Source organism: Colossoma macropomum, unplaced genomic scaffold (genome assembly GCF_904425465.1).
Source record: "Colossoma macropomum unplaced genomic scaffold, Colossoma_macropomum, whole genome shotgun sequence".
Lineage (NCBI taxonomy): Eukaryota > Metazoa > Chordata > Actinopteri > Characiformes > Serrasalmidae > Colossoma > Colossoma macropomum.
In genome coordinates, this window is record NW_023494795.1 from 3,502,687 (window position 1) to 3,517,118 (window position 14,432).

General features: G+C 40.1%; 1 protein-coding gene across 7 annotated transcripts in view; it reads right to left on the reverse strand.

Annotated features, from left to right (window-relative positions):
- adgrg6 (adhesion G protein-coupled receptor G6) overlaps positions 1-14,432 on the reverse strand; it is a 118,221-nt gene that overhangs the window by 23,044 nt on the left and 80,745 nt on the right. For all 7 annotated transcript variants that reach the window (XM_036581220.1, XM_036581221.1, XM_036581222.1 and 4 more), the window contains 7 exons: positions 12,834-12,956; positions 10,319-10,364; positions 10,063-10,169; positions 8,066-8,193; positions 3,482-3,750; positions 2,975-3,077; positions 825-1,108 (listed from right to left, as the gene is read on the reverse strand). In XM_036581220.1, the coding sequence (XP_036437113.1) occupies positions 825-1,108; positions 2,975-3,077; positions 3,482-3,750; positions 8,066-8,193; positions 10,063-10,169; positions 10,319-10,364; positions 12,834-12,956 (1,060 nt within the window). The remainder of the gene's footprint in view (positions 1-824; positions 1,109-2,974; positions 3,078-3,481; positions 3,751-8,065; positions 8,194-10,062; positions 10,170-10,318; positions 10,365-12,833; positions 12,957-14,432) is intronic.

Genomic DNA, 14,432 nt, shown 5'->3' on the forward strand with positions numbered 1-14,432 from the left:
ACTGGCGAGGCCAGACCTCGGGGCTGTGTGACCTGCTGTCTGCTGTCTGTTCTCAGTCGTTGAGAACCAGGACTTTCGCGCTATGCTGCACACTTTGGAGCCGAGATTCAGCGTCCAGTCTCGAAAATACTCTACAACGAGACCAAAAGGATGGCTGTAACGTGGTGCGTGGACACCCATTACCACTGGATCTTATTTCAGGGCAACAGCGCATTTTATCGCAGATGAGTGGCAGCAGCGTCTCTGAATGAGAGCCTTCTAGTGCACTTGCCGCATCACCTCCATTTGATTTATTAATAAAAGATATTTTAGATAATTAAACCAAAGTATTTGTAATGATCCGTAATGCATTTACATTATGGATCATTACAAATACTTTGCTTTAAAACTACCAAGTCCTCAGACAGTAGGAAGATAGAGATCCTGTATAGAGAAAAAAGATGCATCGATAATCGTTTTATAATCGCATCGCAGCCTCTGAATCGTAATCGAATCAAATGGTGCCTAAAGATTCCCACCACTAGTGCTTACCGTGTAATGTGTCTACAGTGTAGAAGGCAAAGGTGTTACCCACTACACCACACTAACCACCACCTACCCCAACCACATTTGGCCTCAGACACTGCTGCCTAGTGTGCACATTCACGTTCCATGCAAGCATGCTGGCAGGCGCTTACATGAGCATTTGCGCCTGTTTGCAAATAAGCATATGCAGAAGTATAAATGAGCCTTTAATGTCAGCTTTCAGTCATTATAAGCAATATTATCATTTCTGATGTATTCCTTCAAGAGCCATATGATGCCGTGATGTTTTGCTGATGTACCTTGCAAAGAGTTGAAAATGGAGAAGAGGTACATGAAGGCTAGGTTGACAGGGCCCCAGGCAAAGAATGCGAAGCCCCAAGTCATGCCCAGCAGGAAGGTGAGGCTGACTGCGCTGCGCAGGTTGCGCAGAACCTCCTCCCGTACTGTGCGGTTGCTGCGCTTGCCGTTCCTACCACAGATCTGCATCATCACCACAATGAACATGGCCACGTTCATGAGGAAGATGATGGAGAAGTAGGCCACACACGTCACGTAGAAAACCACCTCGCTGCGTATCCAACAGCTTAAGAGAAAAAAGAGAGATGGAAGAACACGCAAATACTCAGAAAGGAACTTGGAACAGACAGAGAACTAGTACAGAAAATCAGTTTATACACCGATCAGGCATAACATTCTGACCACCTCCTTGTTTCTACACTCATTGTCCATTTTATCAGCTCCACTTACTATATAGGTGCACTTTGTAGTTCTACAGTTACAGACTGTAGTCCATCTGTTTCTCTGATACTTTGTTAGCCCCCTTTTACCCTGTTCTTCAGTGGTCAGGACCCCCATGGACCCTCACAGAGCAGGTTCTATTTGGGTGGTGGATCATTCTCAGCACTGCAGTAACCGCCTAGGAACCAATCACAATCCAATTGAAAGAGGGGGTCATGGAGTTTCTGACTGTCAGTGGAAGATGGCTCCCCCTTCAGTCTGAGAGGAGATGAGACCCCTGAGCAGAAAGCGTTCTGCGTTCTCCACTTCAATAAGAGTGAATCCGTCATAACTGTGCAGTGTGATCTTCGTGGGCAGTGAAGCTCCAACAGCTCAGAGCGTTCGGCGTTGGTTCCACAACACTGGATGATCTCCGAAATCGCACTGAAAGAGCCGTGAGTGCAGCGACACCCGACATGATCAATCCAGTATGGGATGAGTTTGACTATGGTGTTGATGTTGTCTGTACAGCTGGAGGAGGTTCATACTGAGACCTTGTACAATTACATAATAAACTTTATGCTCAATTAAACCATTTACAGTTCACTGCACTGATCTGTAACGATTTACAAGTGAAATAAATCATTTTGAAATTGGATGAATCTTTTTGAATCACCCTGTATTATATTTAATTATATTATCAATGGTGTTTTAGTGTTTTAATTTGTTCTGGAGGTATTTAATGTAATAACAGTGTGGCGCAGTGGGTAGCGCTGTCGCCTCACAGCAAGAATGGCCTGGGTTCGATTCCTGGCCGGGTGACCAGGGTCATTTCTGTGTGGAGTTTGCCTGTTCTCCCCATGTCTGCGTGGGTTTCCTCCCACAGTCCAAAAACATGAAGTCAGGCCAATTGGACATGCTGAATTGCCCCTAGGTGTGAGTGTGTGACTGTATATGTCTGTCTGTCTGTCTGCCCTGTGATGGACTGGCGACCTGTCCAGGGTGTATCCTGCCTTCCGCCCAATGACAGCTGGGATAGGCTCCAGCACCCCACCGCGACCCAGAAGGATAAGCGGTTTAGATGATGTATGTATGTAACAAGAAGCCTGTGAACTGTCTGAAGATGAGTCAGACCATTCATAAGCAACCTAACACAAATGTGCTGTGTGCATAACAACACAACCACGACTGGCGGTCTGGCACAGTACATTCAGCGTTCAAGCCTCAAACAACAAAAAGTGCATCCTTTGGGCTTTTTTTCCCCCAAAATTACAGGCTTGGACCTTTACAGAAAAATTTCAACTTAAACAGCATTACTGGTTCAGAAAAATAGCAATGAGACATTTTCCCAAAATTTAAGAACTCTAAAAAATTAAGAAAGCTAAGTCATCGGATTTGCATTCACATTAAAAGAACCAGTAAATTTAGGGGTGGGGTTTAGCGCAGACCTACACTTATTAGTGGTGATTTTGCCACATCCTGAAACAGCAAAAGTTTGACAGGTTGTCCCTAGAAGTAAATTCTCAAAACAAGATTATGTCTGGCCCCAAGAGACCACGGCTATCCGTTAATGAAAGCTAGTGAGGGCCAATGATGATAATTAGATTTAAATAATGCTAATTATCTCTTAGTAGTTTAACTTCACGGCAATGTTAACACAATTAAATGAAGTATTTAAGTTGAGATGAACTTGACACAGAACTAAAGGCCACAAGTGTTAAACGTAGCTTACAATTCAGATGAGCCTTGGCCATTTTCTCCTTTCCCATAATACTCCTTCCCATAGGAATCTTTGTCCACAGCCACCACGATGCCTACAATTGCAGCAGGAAGGCCTACAGAAACAGTCAATAAATGAGTGTCACATTATTTTACAATGCTCCAGCAATAAGCCTGCAAAACAGAAAGAAAAGAAGCAATTTTTACCTCTAAAATAAAAAAATGATTTTCTATTTTTATACTGATTTCATAATTAGGCTGTGAAGTTCAGTACATACCTTTAAGAAAACATATCTTTTTTGATATATTTTTAAAAAGCAATACAAGTTATTTATCTTTAAATCCTCTATCTTCTATGTTCTATGTCTGGACATGAAAATGCTAAACGTATTACCGATAATTAATTATTAAAAGTATTTTTATATGCATTTGTAAAACACAACATTGAAGCTAGATATTAGTTACTGCATTACTTTTTTTGTAAGCCACTGGCAGCACACACTACCGTACAGGGACTTACCCCAGCCGACGATGCAAAACTTGAGGATGTATCTCCGGATGTAGGTGTTGAAGACCTTGACCAGGGCAATGTACATGTGGATGGACTCCAGGCCCATCCAGGTGAAAGAGGTGAGCAGGAAGAAGTGCAGGAAGACGGCCACCGCCACACACAGGCCCTCCATGTTATAGGAGGCCAGCCAACCGTCCAGCAGGAAGACCATGTTGAGGAAGAGCAGCGAGGTGCTCAGGTTCATCAGGATCTTTGACGGGTAGTCTCGCCGCAATTTCCTAGGAGTTGAGCATCGGTTCGGTTAAGACTAGTGCAGTGTGGGGGTTTTAGGGCTGAAACAATTATTCAACTTTATTATCAGCAAAAAAATCTCAATAAATATTTACGACTTTAATTTTCTGCTCACATTTTCAAAGTAGTGTCAAACCTAGAGGGAGTTTAATGACTTAAACTGAGGAGGACAGCCAATCGCTTATAATTATATTATATATAATATATATAGTCGTATGGTCATACTTACGTGAGAAGACAGGGAAAGAAAAAGAACAATTATAGCTCAAATTGCCATGAAAATGAAACGGACTTAATTGAAGGACACCCACACGCATATATACACATAACAATACGAGACTAACTCACTCCCCACTTCTTGCAGTTCCAAATTATGTCTGGAATTTAAATTTACACCGATCGGGCATAACATTCTGACCACCTCCTTGTTTCTACGCTCATTGTCCATTTTATCAGCTCCTCTTACTACATAGGTGCACTTTGTAGTTCTACAGTTACAGACTGTAGTCCATCTGTTTCTCTGATACTTTGTTAGCCCCCTTTTACCCTGTTCTTCAGTGGTCAGGACCCCCATGGACCCTCACAGAGCAGGTACTATTTGGGTGGTGGATCATTCTCAGCACTGCAGTAACACTGACGTGGTGGTGGTGTGTTAGTGTGTGTTGCGCTGGTCTGAGTGGATCCACTGTGTCCACTCACTGTCCACTCTATTAGACGCTCCTACCTTGTCAGTCCACCTTGTAGATGTAAAGTCAGAGACGATAGCTCATCTGCTGCTGCACAGTTTGTGTTGGTCATCCTCTAGTCCTTCATCAGTGGTCACAGGACGCTGTTGGCTGGATATTTTTGGTTGGTGGACTATTCTCAGTCCAGCAGTGACACTGAGGTGTTTAAAAACTCCAGCAGCACTGCTGTGTCTGATCCACTCAGACCAGCACAACACACACTAACACAACACCACCACGTCAGTGTTACTGCAGTGCTGAGAATGATCCACCAACCAAATAGTACCTGCTCTGTGAGGGTCCATGGGGGTCCTGACCACTGAAGAACAGGGTAAAAGGGGGCTAACAAAGTATCAGAGAAACACGTTGTCACCATGTTGTCAGATAACTAGAATCCTTCATAAGTTCCATCACGCTGTGCATGGAATAATGAGGCTGTGACAACCCTGTACAGACAACATAAACAACACCACCTTCTGACAACGTTGTAGCAACGTGATAAGAAAGTCAGGATTAAACAAAGTGCAGATGTTTTTTCCTGAACCTCAGTTTATAAGAACATTGCAGAACATGTTAAAGTTACAGCTTCACATTTACAGGCCAAATTTAAACTGATTAATCGGTTATTAGTTGACTGAAACTATATGATAAATAATTGAATATCAAAATGTTGTATATGTGTGTTTGTGAAGGTCTCCTGTATGACCCCCATGTGGGAAATGATCCAGTCTTCTGCAGCCAAAGACATTTTTATTTTTGAAAGCAAAAACATCACAAGTTTGATCTCTCCTCATTTAAAATACTTGGCTCAGCTCTAATATTAGCCCCAAGCGAGTTTCCTGGTTTATGGAGGTAGAGTGGCAATATTACTCTGGCATGAGAGGATTCTGCACCATCATCTCTGAACAACTGTTAAAACAACACAGCCTTTCAGATGTCCGTCAAAACGCTGGCAGACGGAATAGAAAATTCTTTGAAAAGCCACAGACAAGAGGTAATAAAGTTTTCAGAGTCTGGAAGTCATGCTGAGCGTTTCTCCCTTTTCTATGTGAGTCTTAAGACTTCGGTACTTTCCAGTTTGATTAGTTTTACATGGGGAGGTGTGGAAATCACTAATGTTGTACTAGTAGTACTGTACTTCAGTTTGGTCTTGGTCTCAACAGCATATACTGACAGTCTTGGGCTTGTATTGGTCTCAATATCATTTGGACTCTGTCTTGGTCTCGAGGTAAGGCAGACTCAAAAATTGCTCTCGAGACCAATCAAGTGCAATGCCTTCATCTGAGGTAATTGGAAACTTTTTTCTATTATTGAATTTCACCAAAATCTTCACACACAATAAAACGATCCTTTCTCTGCTTGTGTGATTCTGAATTAGTTTTAGAGAAGAAAGGACAAAGAATAATTTCTCTGTCATCACTGTTGTTGGAACAAAACCTTGTATCTCCAAAATTACAGCTTTGCAGGAGAAGAAAAAAAACGGTAACACTTTCTATGAATGTCACCTTTGTAAGCATCTATAAACACATTCATAACATGTTATAATGCATTCATAAGGCATTATAAACACGGCTATAAATATTTATTAAAGTGCATTACACATTATAGCCATGCTTATTATGCATTATGAATTGTTACCATAATACATTATAAGTACTGATCATAACAAATTATAAGAGCTAATAAGTCGTATTTGTCCGCTCTAAGTAAAGTGAAGCGTACTGTACTAAAGCCTCCTCCAGTGTTCAGAGTGAGGCTTCAAGTTGAAGTATTTACTGAAGGATTTACTGAAACACTAAAACATTCACAGTAAAGCACATTACAGGCTTCAAATGTCAGAGTTTAAACTAGAGCTGCATCAGTGTTTTACCCAATGTGGGAAAGGTAATGTTCACCACCGTTAGCTTGGTATTTGTCTTTACTTTACGCTCTCCAAGCTGGGACTGACTTCTTTGGCACTGACAGTATAACATGTTATAACAGTGCCAAAGAAGTCAGTCCCAGCTTGGAGAGCGTAAAGTAAAGATAAATACCAAGCTAACGGTGGTGAACATTACCTTTCCCACATTGGGTAAAACACTGATGGCAGCTCTAGTTTAAACTCTGACATTTGAAGCCTGTAATGTGCTTTATTGTGAATGTTTTAGTGTTTCAGTAAATCCTTCAGTAAATACTTCAACTTGAAGCCTCACTCTGAACACTGGAGGAGGCTTTAGTACAGTACGCTTCACTTTACTTAGAGCAGACAAATACCACTTATGAGCTCTTATAATTTGTTATGATCAGTACTTATAATGTATTACGTTAACAATTCATAATGCATAATAAGCATGGCTATAACGTGTAATGCATTTTCATAAATATTTATAGCTATGTTTATAATGTCTTATAAATGCATTATAACATGTTATGAATGTGTTTATAGATGCTTATAAAGGTGACATTCATAGAAAGTGTTACTGAAAAAACCTTCTTTATTTTTAATGTAAGTCAATGGAGCCAGACTTTTTTACAAGTAATTTTGGGTTGTTTCTTTTGATCATTTCATCATGAAATTTACATACAATGTAAAGGAAAACAGGCATTTTCAGATTATGTCAAAATGGAGATACGAGGTTTTCCTCCGACAACAGCGATATACATATAATCAATAATATTTTTAGGCTATATATTATTTAATGTTGAATTTTCCAAAATACATTATAAAATATAATATTTGATATATATGATAATATTGATATGTCATGTACAATGAATGATTATAAATATATAATGAACTACAAACAGTTTTCCTTCTCCCACCCCTTTAAAAATCTTAATCTGGTCTTGCTCCTGCCACTTATGGTTTCGGTCCTGACTTGAACTCATCTCTACTGTTATTGACTACAACACTAGTTTCTACAGAATGTCAGTAACATTTATGATCAATTTTTACAGAATAAAAAGTCGCTGAGATCAGAGTGGCTTCCGTATGTGCCGCGTTCGGCTGCTCACAGGTACTAAACATTTCCAAAAATTTTTAGTAATCATAATTTCATTTACCCTAATCATCTGCCTAGCTGATAAAAGTGAATGCGGCGTGTCATTTGCATAATTATTAGCCTAGAAATGTAAAGCCAAAAGTCAACATTGGCACAAAAAATCTATTTTTTATGTTATTTTTATGCTTCAATATTCAGAGTAATACAAGTTAGATTAACACATGTTGGCTTGATTTGGGTACTTGCAGAAAATAAAAGCAAATGCTTATTTGAGCGCCTCCACGCCGAAAAAAAAACAGCAAAAACACAGGATATGATGGAATTTTTACCGACACTGCAATTCACCCAGGTGTAACATAACCTGCTTTTTCTTTCTGTGGTTCATTTTACAGAAAATAAAAGCTTCTAGAATCTTTACTGACATGGTAAAAATTACATTACCCCATAATCCCCACATAAAACTAATCCTGTCTGGACAGTGCTTTTGATAACTCTAGCACAGGCTTGAAGTACTGATTCATACAATTACACTCTCACAGACAATTTCGCTGAATTCGGGTAGTTAAAGATTTTTGTTAGAAAGTGTAAAAACTCACTCAAAGGCAATGTAAGTCAGTATTGTCACTGCTGAGAAGATGGCAGAGATGCCACAGCCAATGTACGTGATAAAGGTGAGAATCTTGGTGTCCCTCTCATCGATTTGAGCTGCAGCTCCGGAAATGTCCTGCGAAAGAAAACAGACGGTTTCTCTAAACTATCAGTCGTCCAATGCAAAGGTTTCTCCTGCAGTCCCCTTTAACTCAGTGCTCTCTAATATAGAGATATCAAAAACATCTCTAAGGTTTCTCTGCAAGTGAGACACGCATTCAGATCACTAAGAGCTTTTTAAGTTGTTAAACCAGGGTGACAATAAAAGGTGACTTAAGTTTATTGCTGTTTCAACTCCTGTTTCAGCTTTATTAGATCACATACATTACATATCAAAGTAAATGTGACAACAGCACTGAAAAATTACGTTAGAAATAAAGAAGAGCAGATTAAAATGCAGAAATGTCCACCTTTTCGGCTCTAGATTAAAGGGTTCAGTGTCTAAATAGATCTGTTAGAAGACTGAAGAGAGTAAAAACGTGGATTGTTTTAGTTTCACATTGAATTTAGCTGATTCAAGTGTATAAATCAGTTACACGTTTATTAAGCAAAGGAACCCGAGAGGGAGTGTGTTATTGTGAAATAACATCACGGCCGTTATTTGGTCGCCGTAGATCATCACAGCCGTGATGTTATTGGCGATAACACACTCCTCGAGTGTTCTATTGCTTTAATACAACAGTTAAATAAATACAGTAATAAATTAATAAACTGGGCCGTGAACGCGGCGTTTAATATGTTTTAATGTTCGCAGTTCCTTCACCAAATTATAGTTCCTTAACGAGCAGCTTGTTGCTACGTCAGAGTAACGAGCTCCGCCCACTCGCTGCACAGCCGGCAGTTCGTTCTCCAGCTCCTCACACTAAATTCCCAAACTGTCATCACCACTGAGCAGCTTTTCAGTCGGCAGCTGTGACAGAAGAACAGCTAAACAACCTGGAATCAGCCAGAAATGAACCCAACACCATTCGCCAAACTAAACGGGCTGTAAGATGCTTTACAGACTGGCTGGAACAAAACAACATTAATACTGATCTGGAAAAAAACTGACAGAACTGAGCTGAACTTGATATTGCGGCAGTTTTATGGCTCAGTCTGATTTGGTCAGACTCTGAAGATCAGACTACACGTTTGGCGAATGGTATTGGGTTCATTTCTGGCTGATTCCAGGTTGTTTAGCTGTTCTTCTGTCACAGCTGCCGACTGAAAAGCTGCTCAGTGGTGATGACAGTTTGGGAATTTAGTGTCGTCTGATCTTCAGAGTCTGACCAAATCGGCTGTCGGTCAAACGTGATCTTAAAAGTGTCCATTTTCTGTTTGTGGCAAAGTAAGAAGTAAAAACGTTCAAATGTCTTGAGCGTCTCCTACAGCTGTCAAAGCCGTTGCTTAGCAACGCCGTCTCAGCAGAGTGATAGTGTTTGTGACGAAAACCGTGATGTTATGGTGAAATAACAGCACAGTTAGAACGCTGCTCAACCAATCAGCTTGTGTGGCCGGAACTAACTGTTGTATAATAAAATATATCGCATCTACACAATTTTGTCCTTAATTTAATTTACTCTTGGCAAAGGACCTCTGACGTTGTGTCGTCATTCTGTAGTCATTTCTATGTCTGGAATTGGTTTAAACTGGATTTCTCTATGATAAAAATGAACTGAAAATTGTGGCTGTCGTTCCCTCAGCGTTCAGAGGATCCACTGACCTTCAGAAGAAAAATGTACATGGGACAAACAGTCTGGAACGTCCATCAGGTCTGGAACGTTTTTGTTTGAAAAGTTCCCACTATGGGAATGATGCCGACTACAGAATGACGACAATAACTTCAGCGGTCTATCGCTGTGTTGATAAAATATACTGAAAAATAACTGAATCAAGTAAATTTATCGCATCGCATTTTCAGTGCAGTGGTTTGGAAAACCTACGATCAAGCAGATTTACAGCTCACCATCAGAATGCCAAAGTGTGTTAGGTGGCTACACAGACAGACTGTCCTGTTGCTGCTGGACTCAGAGCTGACCACACAACCCTCACTCTTCCAGCCTCCACTTCCATCTGTTGAATACATATCACAAAGTTACACCTTGCCTACCAACATGGCGACGTGGTCTTCTTACTGACGTAACCAACTATGAATACTCAAGTATTCAAATTATTCAGGTGGACCAGCCCTAGAAATTACATTTAGATCAGGTCAAACTTACTTTGCATGGTGAAATCCCAAAACACACACTGTGGCTTTGCATTCTCCTGAAACAGAAACAGATCTATATTAATTACTACTTGTTTTAATGAAAGTATTTCCTTGATTTAGAAAGGAAGAGGAAAAATGTTTGGCACGTTTTTTAGAAAGTGATTAATTGTACACTACACATTTCTATTAAGATCAAAAGTAATAGCTGCAACAAAAGTTTCAGTTCACAGCAGACATCAAAATATTCACAGAACATGAACAAAATCCATGTGTAAGAATCACAAGGGCCTTTATGAAAGGTGTGTATGCACAGCTACAAATGATAAATCCTACAAATGCTCTACTGCTCTGCTTGTGCACTGCCAGGCACATTCACATAAGGAAAAGCCACCCAAATAGCTATAAATGGTAACAACGTCCTTTAAAAGGCCCCCTTAGTCTAATGAACTGCTTGTTTCAGACAACATGAAGCATGTGAGCTGAATTAAACTGTTAAAACAGGCACATGAAAACATTTGAACATGTATTATAACATGTAAAACTGAATTCAAACTAATAAAGTAAAAATAAGTAGTTTATAAGTTACACCCAAAAACTTTAACTTAATCTAATTTAATTTAACCTTTTCAACTCCTTGAGACCACCGGTGGTTCCAAAACGCACTTCGTCATATTCTTCATAACTTTCATATTTCATAAGCTACATTCTAAAGGTGGGGGTCGTATGAGGCTGTAACTGTCTTCTCTCCAGTCAAATAGATGGGTGATGTAATTTTAAACCCTTAAAAGAAGCTGAACTCACAATTTTTTTTTCTACTGAAAGTCGACCCATTTTTCCACAAATCTGGGCTATAAGCTATAAACAGATGGCGTCTCTTCAGTGATCTGCTCTGTAAACATTATTTTTATAAAAAAATACAAAGAGCGTCTAAGATTTTTGGCTTTCAGCAGTAAATTGTAAGCATATAACAATATGTGTATCATAAAACACATGTTCAGGGGAGCTTTAAAAAAATAAATAAAAATTTACATTTATTTCACGCAGTTACTGAATAATTTGCCTTATGATTTGGTCCTGTAAATTCAGACGGACAAACCAAAATATACCCTGGTCAATATGAGGTTAATACAGTTTCCTGTACAATATTTAAAACTGAGCTCAGCAGCGGAATCACTGTCAGCTTGGTGAGATACTAACATCTTATTAAAACACAGTGCATCACTATCTGCTTTTCAGCTAATTGTGTTTTTATTAGTATTGTTACTTTTATTTTATTGAAGTATTATTACCTTTAAGGAAAAATCTGGCTAAGATTAAAACCTCTTGTCTTAGTGTCCCGGCCAAGACAGGCAGAAACACATAAGAAATTGTTCCCACAAAAACAAGCAGCACATTACAGAAAACAGAAATCAGAAAAATCAGTAATCAACAACGCAAAATTACTGTTTAAAATCTGTGAGATTCTGTACAATCTAGAATTTTACCTCAAAACATTCGGAATGACTTTGTTCACATCGCAACGATTGAATTATGCAGATATTTTGAGAAATCGGTGGAGAGAGGCCAAAGAGAAAGACTGAGGAGAAAGACTGAGGAGAGAAGCTAAGGAGAAAGGCTGAGGAGAAAAACTGAGGAGAAAAGCTGAGGAGAAAAGCTGAGGAGAAAGACTGAGGAGAAAAGCTGAGGAGAAAAGCTGAGGAGAAAGACTGAGGAGAAAATCTGAGGAGAAAAGCTGAGGAGAAAGGCTGAGGAGAAAAGCTGAGGAGAAAAGCTGAGGAGAAAAGCTGAGGAGAAAGACTGAGGAGAAAAGCTGAGGAGAAAAGCTGAGGAGAAAGGCTGAGGAGAAAAGCTGAGGAGAAAGACTGAGGAGAAAGACTGAGGAGAAAAGCTGAGGAGAAAAGCTGAGGAGAAAGACTGAGGAGAAAAGCTGAGGAGAAAGACTGAGGAGAAAGACTGAGGAGAAAAGCTGAGGAGAAAAGCTGAGGAGAAAAGCTGATGAGAAAGCTGAGCAGAAAGACTGAGGAGAAAAGCTGAGGAGAAAGGCTGAGGAGAAAGACTGAGGAGAAAAGCTGAGGAGAAAGGCTGAGGAGAAAGGTGAGGAGAAAGGCTGAGGAGAAAGACTGAGGAGAAAGACTGAGGAGAAAAGCTGAGGAGAAAAGCTGAGGAGAAAGACTGAGGAGAAAAGCTGAGGAGAAAGACTGAGGAGAAAGACTGAGGAGAAAGGCTGAGGAGAAGAGCTGAGGAGAAAAGCTGAGGAGAAAGACTGAGGAGAAAAGCTGAGGAGAAAGACTGAGGAGAAAGACTGAGGAGAAAAGCTGAGGAGAAAGGCTGAGGAGAAGAGCTGAGGAGAAAAGCTGAGGAGAAAAGCTGATGAGAAAAGCTGAGGAGAAAGACTGAGGAGAAAAGCTGAGGAGAAAAGCTGAGGAGAAAGGCTGAGGAGAAAGACTGAGGAGAAAAGCTGATCTCCCTCTTGAATCCTTTCCAAACAGGCACAGTGAGAGACGGTGCTGTGGTTGGACTGCTACCTGAAGGGACTGCAGGTGGGCGATCTCTATCTGGACAGGATCTCTCAGATTGCTGATGGTGAAGTTGCCCACACTGCTGGCCACCACATAACTGTTCAAAGACAGGCCATTGCTCTGTTGGTCCTAAAGGAGGCAATTAAACAACACATACATTCATGCTTTTCCACGGATGTCCACCAGCACAGTGTGGCACATCAGGCAATCCAAGTTAAACACCACAATCAGGGATTTAGCAAAACATTTCTACTCACCTCAGTACAGCGCTGTACTGACCCTAACCCTAGATAACACCCTTCAGTAGTGTTTTACTGACTAAGAGCATTTAGAGCTTTATTCATTTATCTGTGGTTCTTTGATGGTTCTAAACAGCTCAGTAACACTGTGTTCTCTGATGTTATGCGTCTATGAAGCATAGGAGGAAATCAGAACCCAGTCTCTTCTTCAGTGTGTTGACAAATTCCAATGTTGTTGGCCTGACATCCCTGATTATGATGTTAAGGAAGTTCACACATTAATGGAATACTTTGGCAAAAAAAAATACAACCCCATTTCCAAAAAAAGTTGGGACGCTGTGAAACATAAATAAAAACAAAACGCAATGATGTGCAAATCATTTAAACCCTGTATTTAATTGAAAATAGTACAAAGACAACATATTAAAGGATGAAACTGAGAAATTTTATTGTTTTTTTAAACAATATATCTCTATTTTTGAATTTGAGGTTGGGACAGGAGCAACAAAAGGCTGGTAAAGTTGTGCAATGCTACAAAAAATACCTGGTGGTTGACTGAACAGGTCAGTAACATGATTGGGTATAAAGAGCATCTCAGAGAGGCGGAGTCTTTCAGAAGTAAAGATGAGGAGGGGTTCACCACTCAACATAAAATAGCAAAGAACTTTTGCTTTTCATCATCTACGATACATAATAACATTAAAAGATTCAGAGAATCTGGAGAAATCTCTGTATGTAAGGGTCAAGGCCAAAAACCAGTATTTGCTGGCTGTGATCTTTGGGCCCTCAGGCAGCACTGCATTAAAAACAGACATGATTCTGTAGTGGAAATCACTGCATGGGCTCAGAAACACTTCTGAAAACCACTGTCTGTGAAAACAGTTCATCACTGCATCAATAAATGCTGATTAAAACTCTAAAATGCAAAAAAGAAACCAAATATAAACAGGATCCAAAAATGCTGCCACCTTCTCTGGGCCCGAGCTCATTTAAAATGGACTGAGGTGAAGTGGAAAAGTGTCCTGTGGTCTGACGAATCAACATTTGAAATTCTTTTTGGAAATCATGGACACTGTGTCCTCCAGGCTAAAGACCACTCAGCTTATTATCAGTGCACAGTTCAAAAGCCAGTATTCATGATGGTATAGGGGGGCATTAGTGCACATGGCATGGGTGACGTGCACATCTGTGAAGGCACCATTAATGCTGAACGATAATATACATGTTTTGGCCACATATGCTGCCATCCAGACAACGTCTTTTTCAGGGAAGGCCTTGATTATTTCAGCAAGACAATGTAAAACCACATTCTGCATGTATTACAGCAGCATTGCTCCGTATTAAAATAGTCCAGGTGCTAAACTGG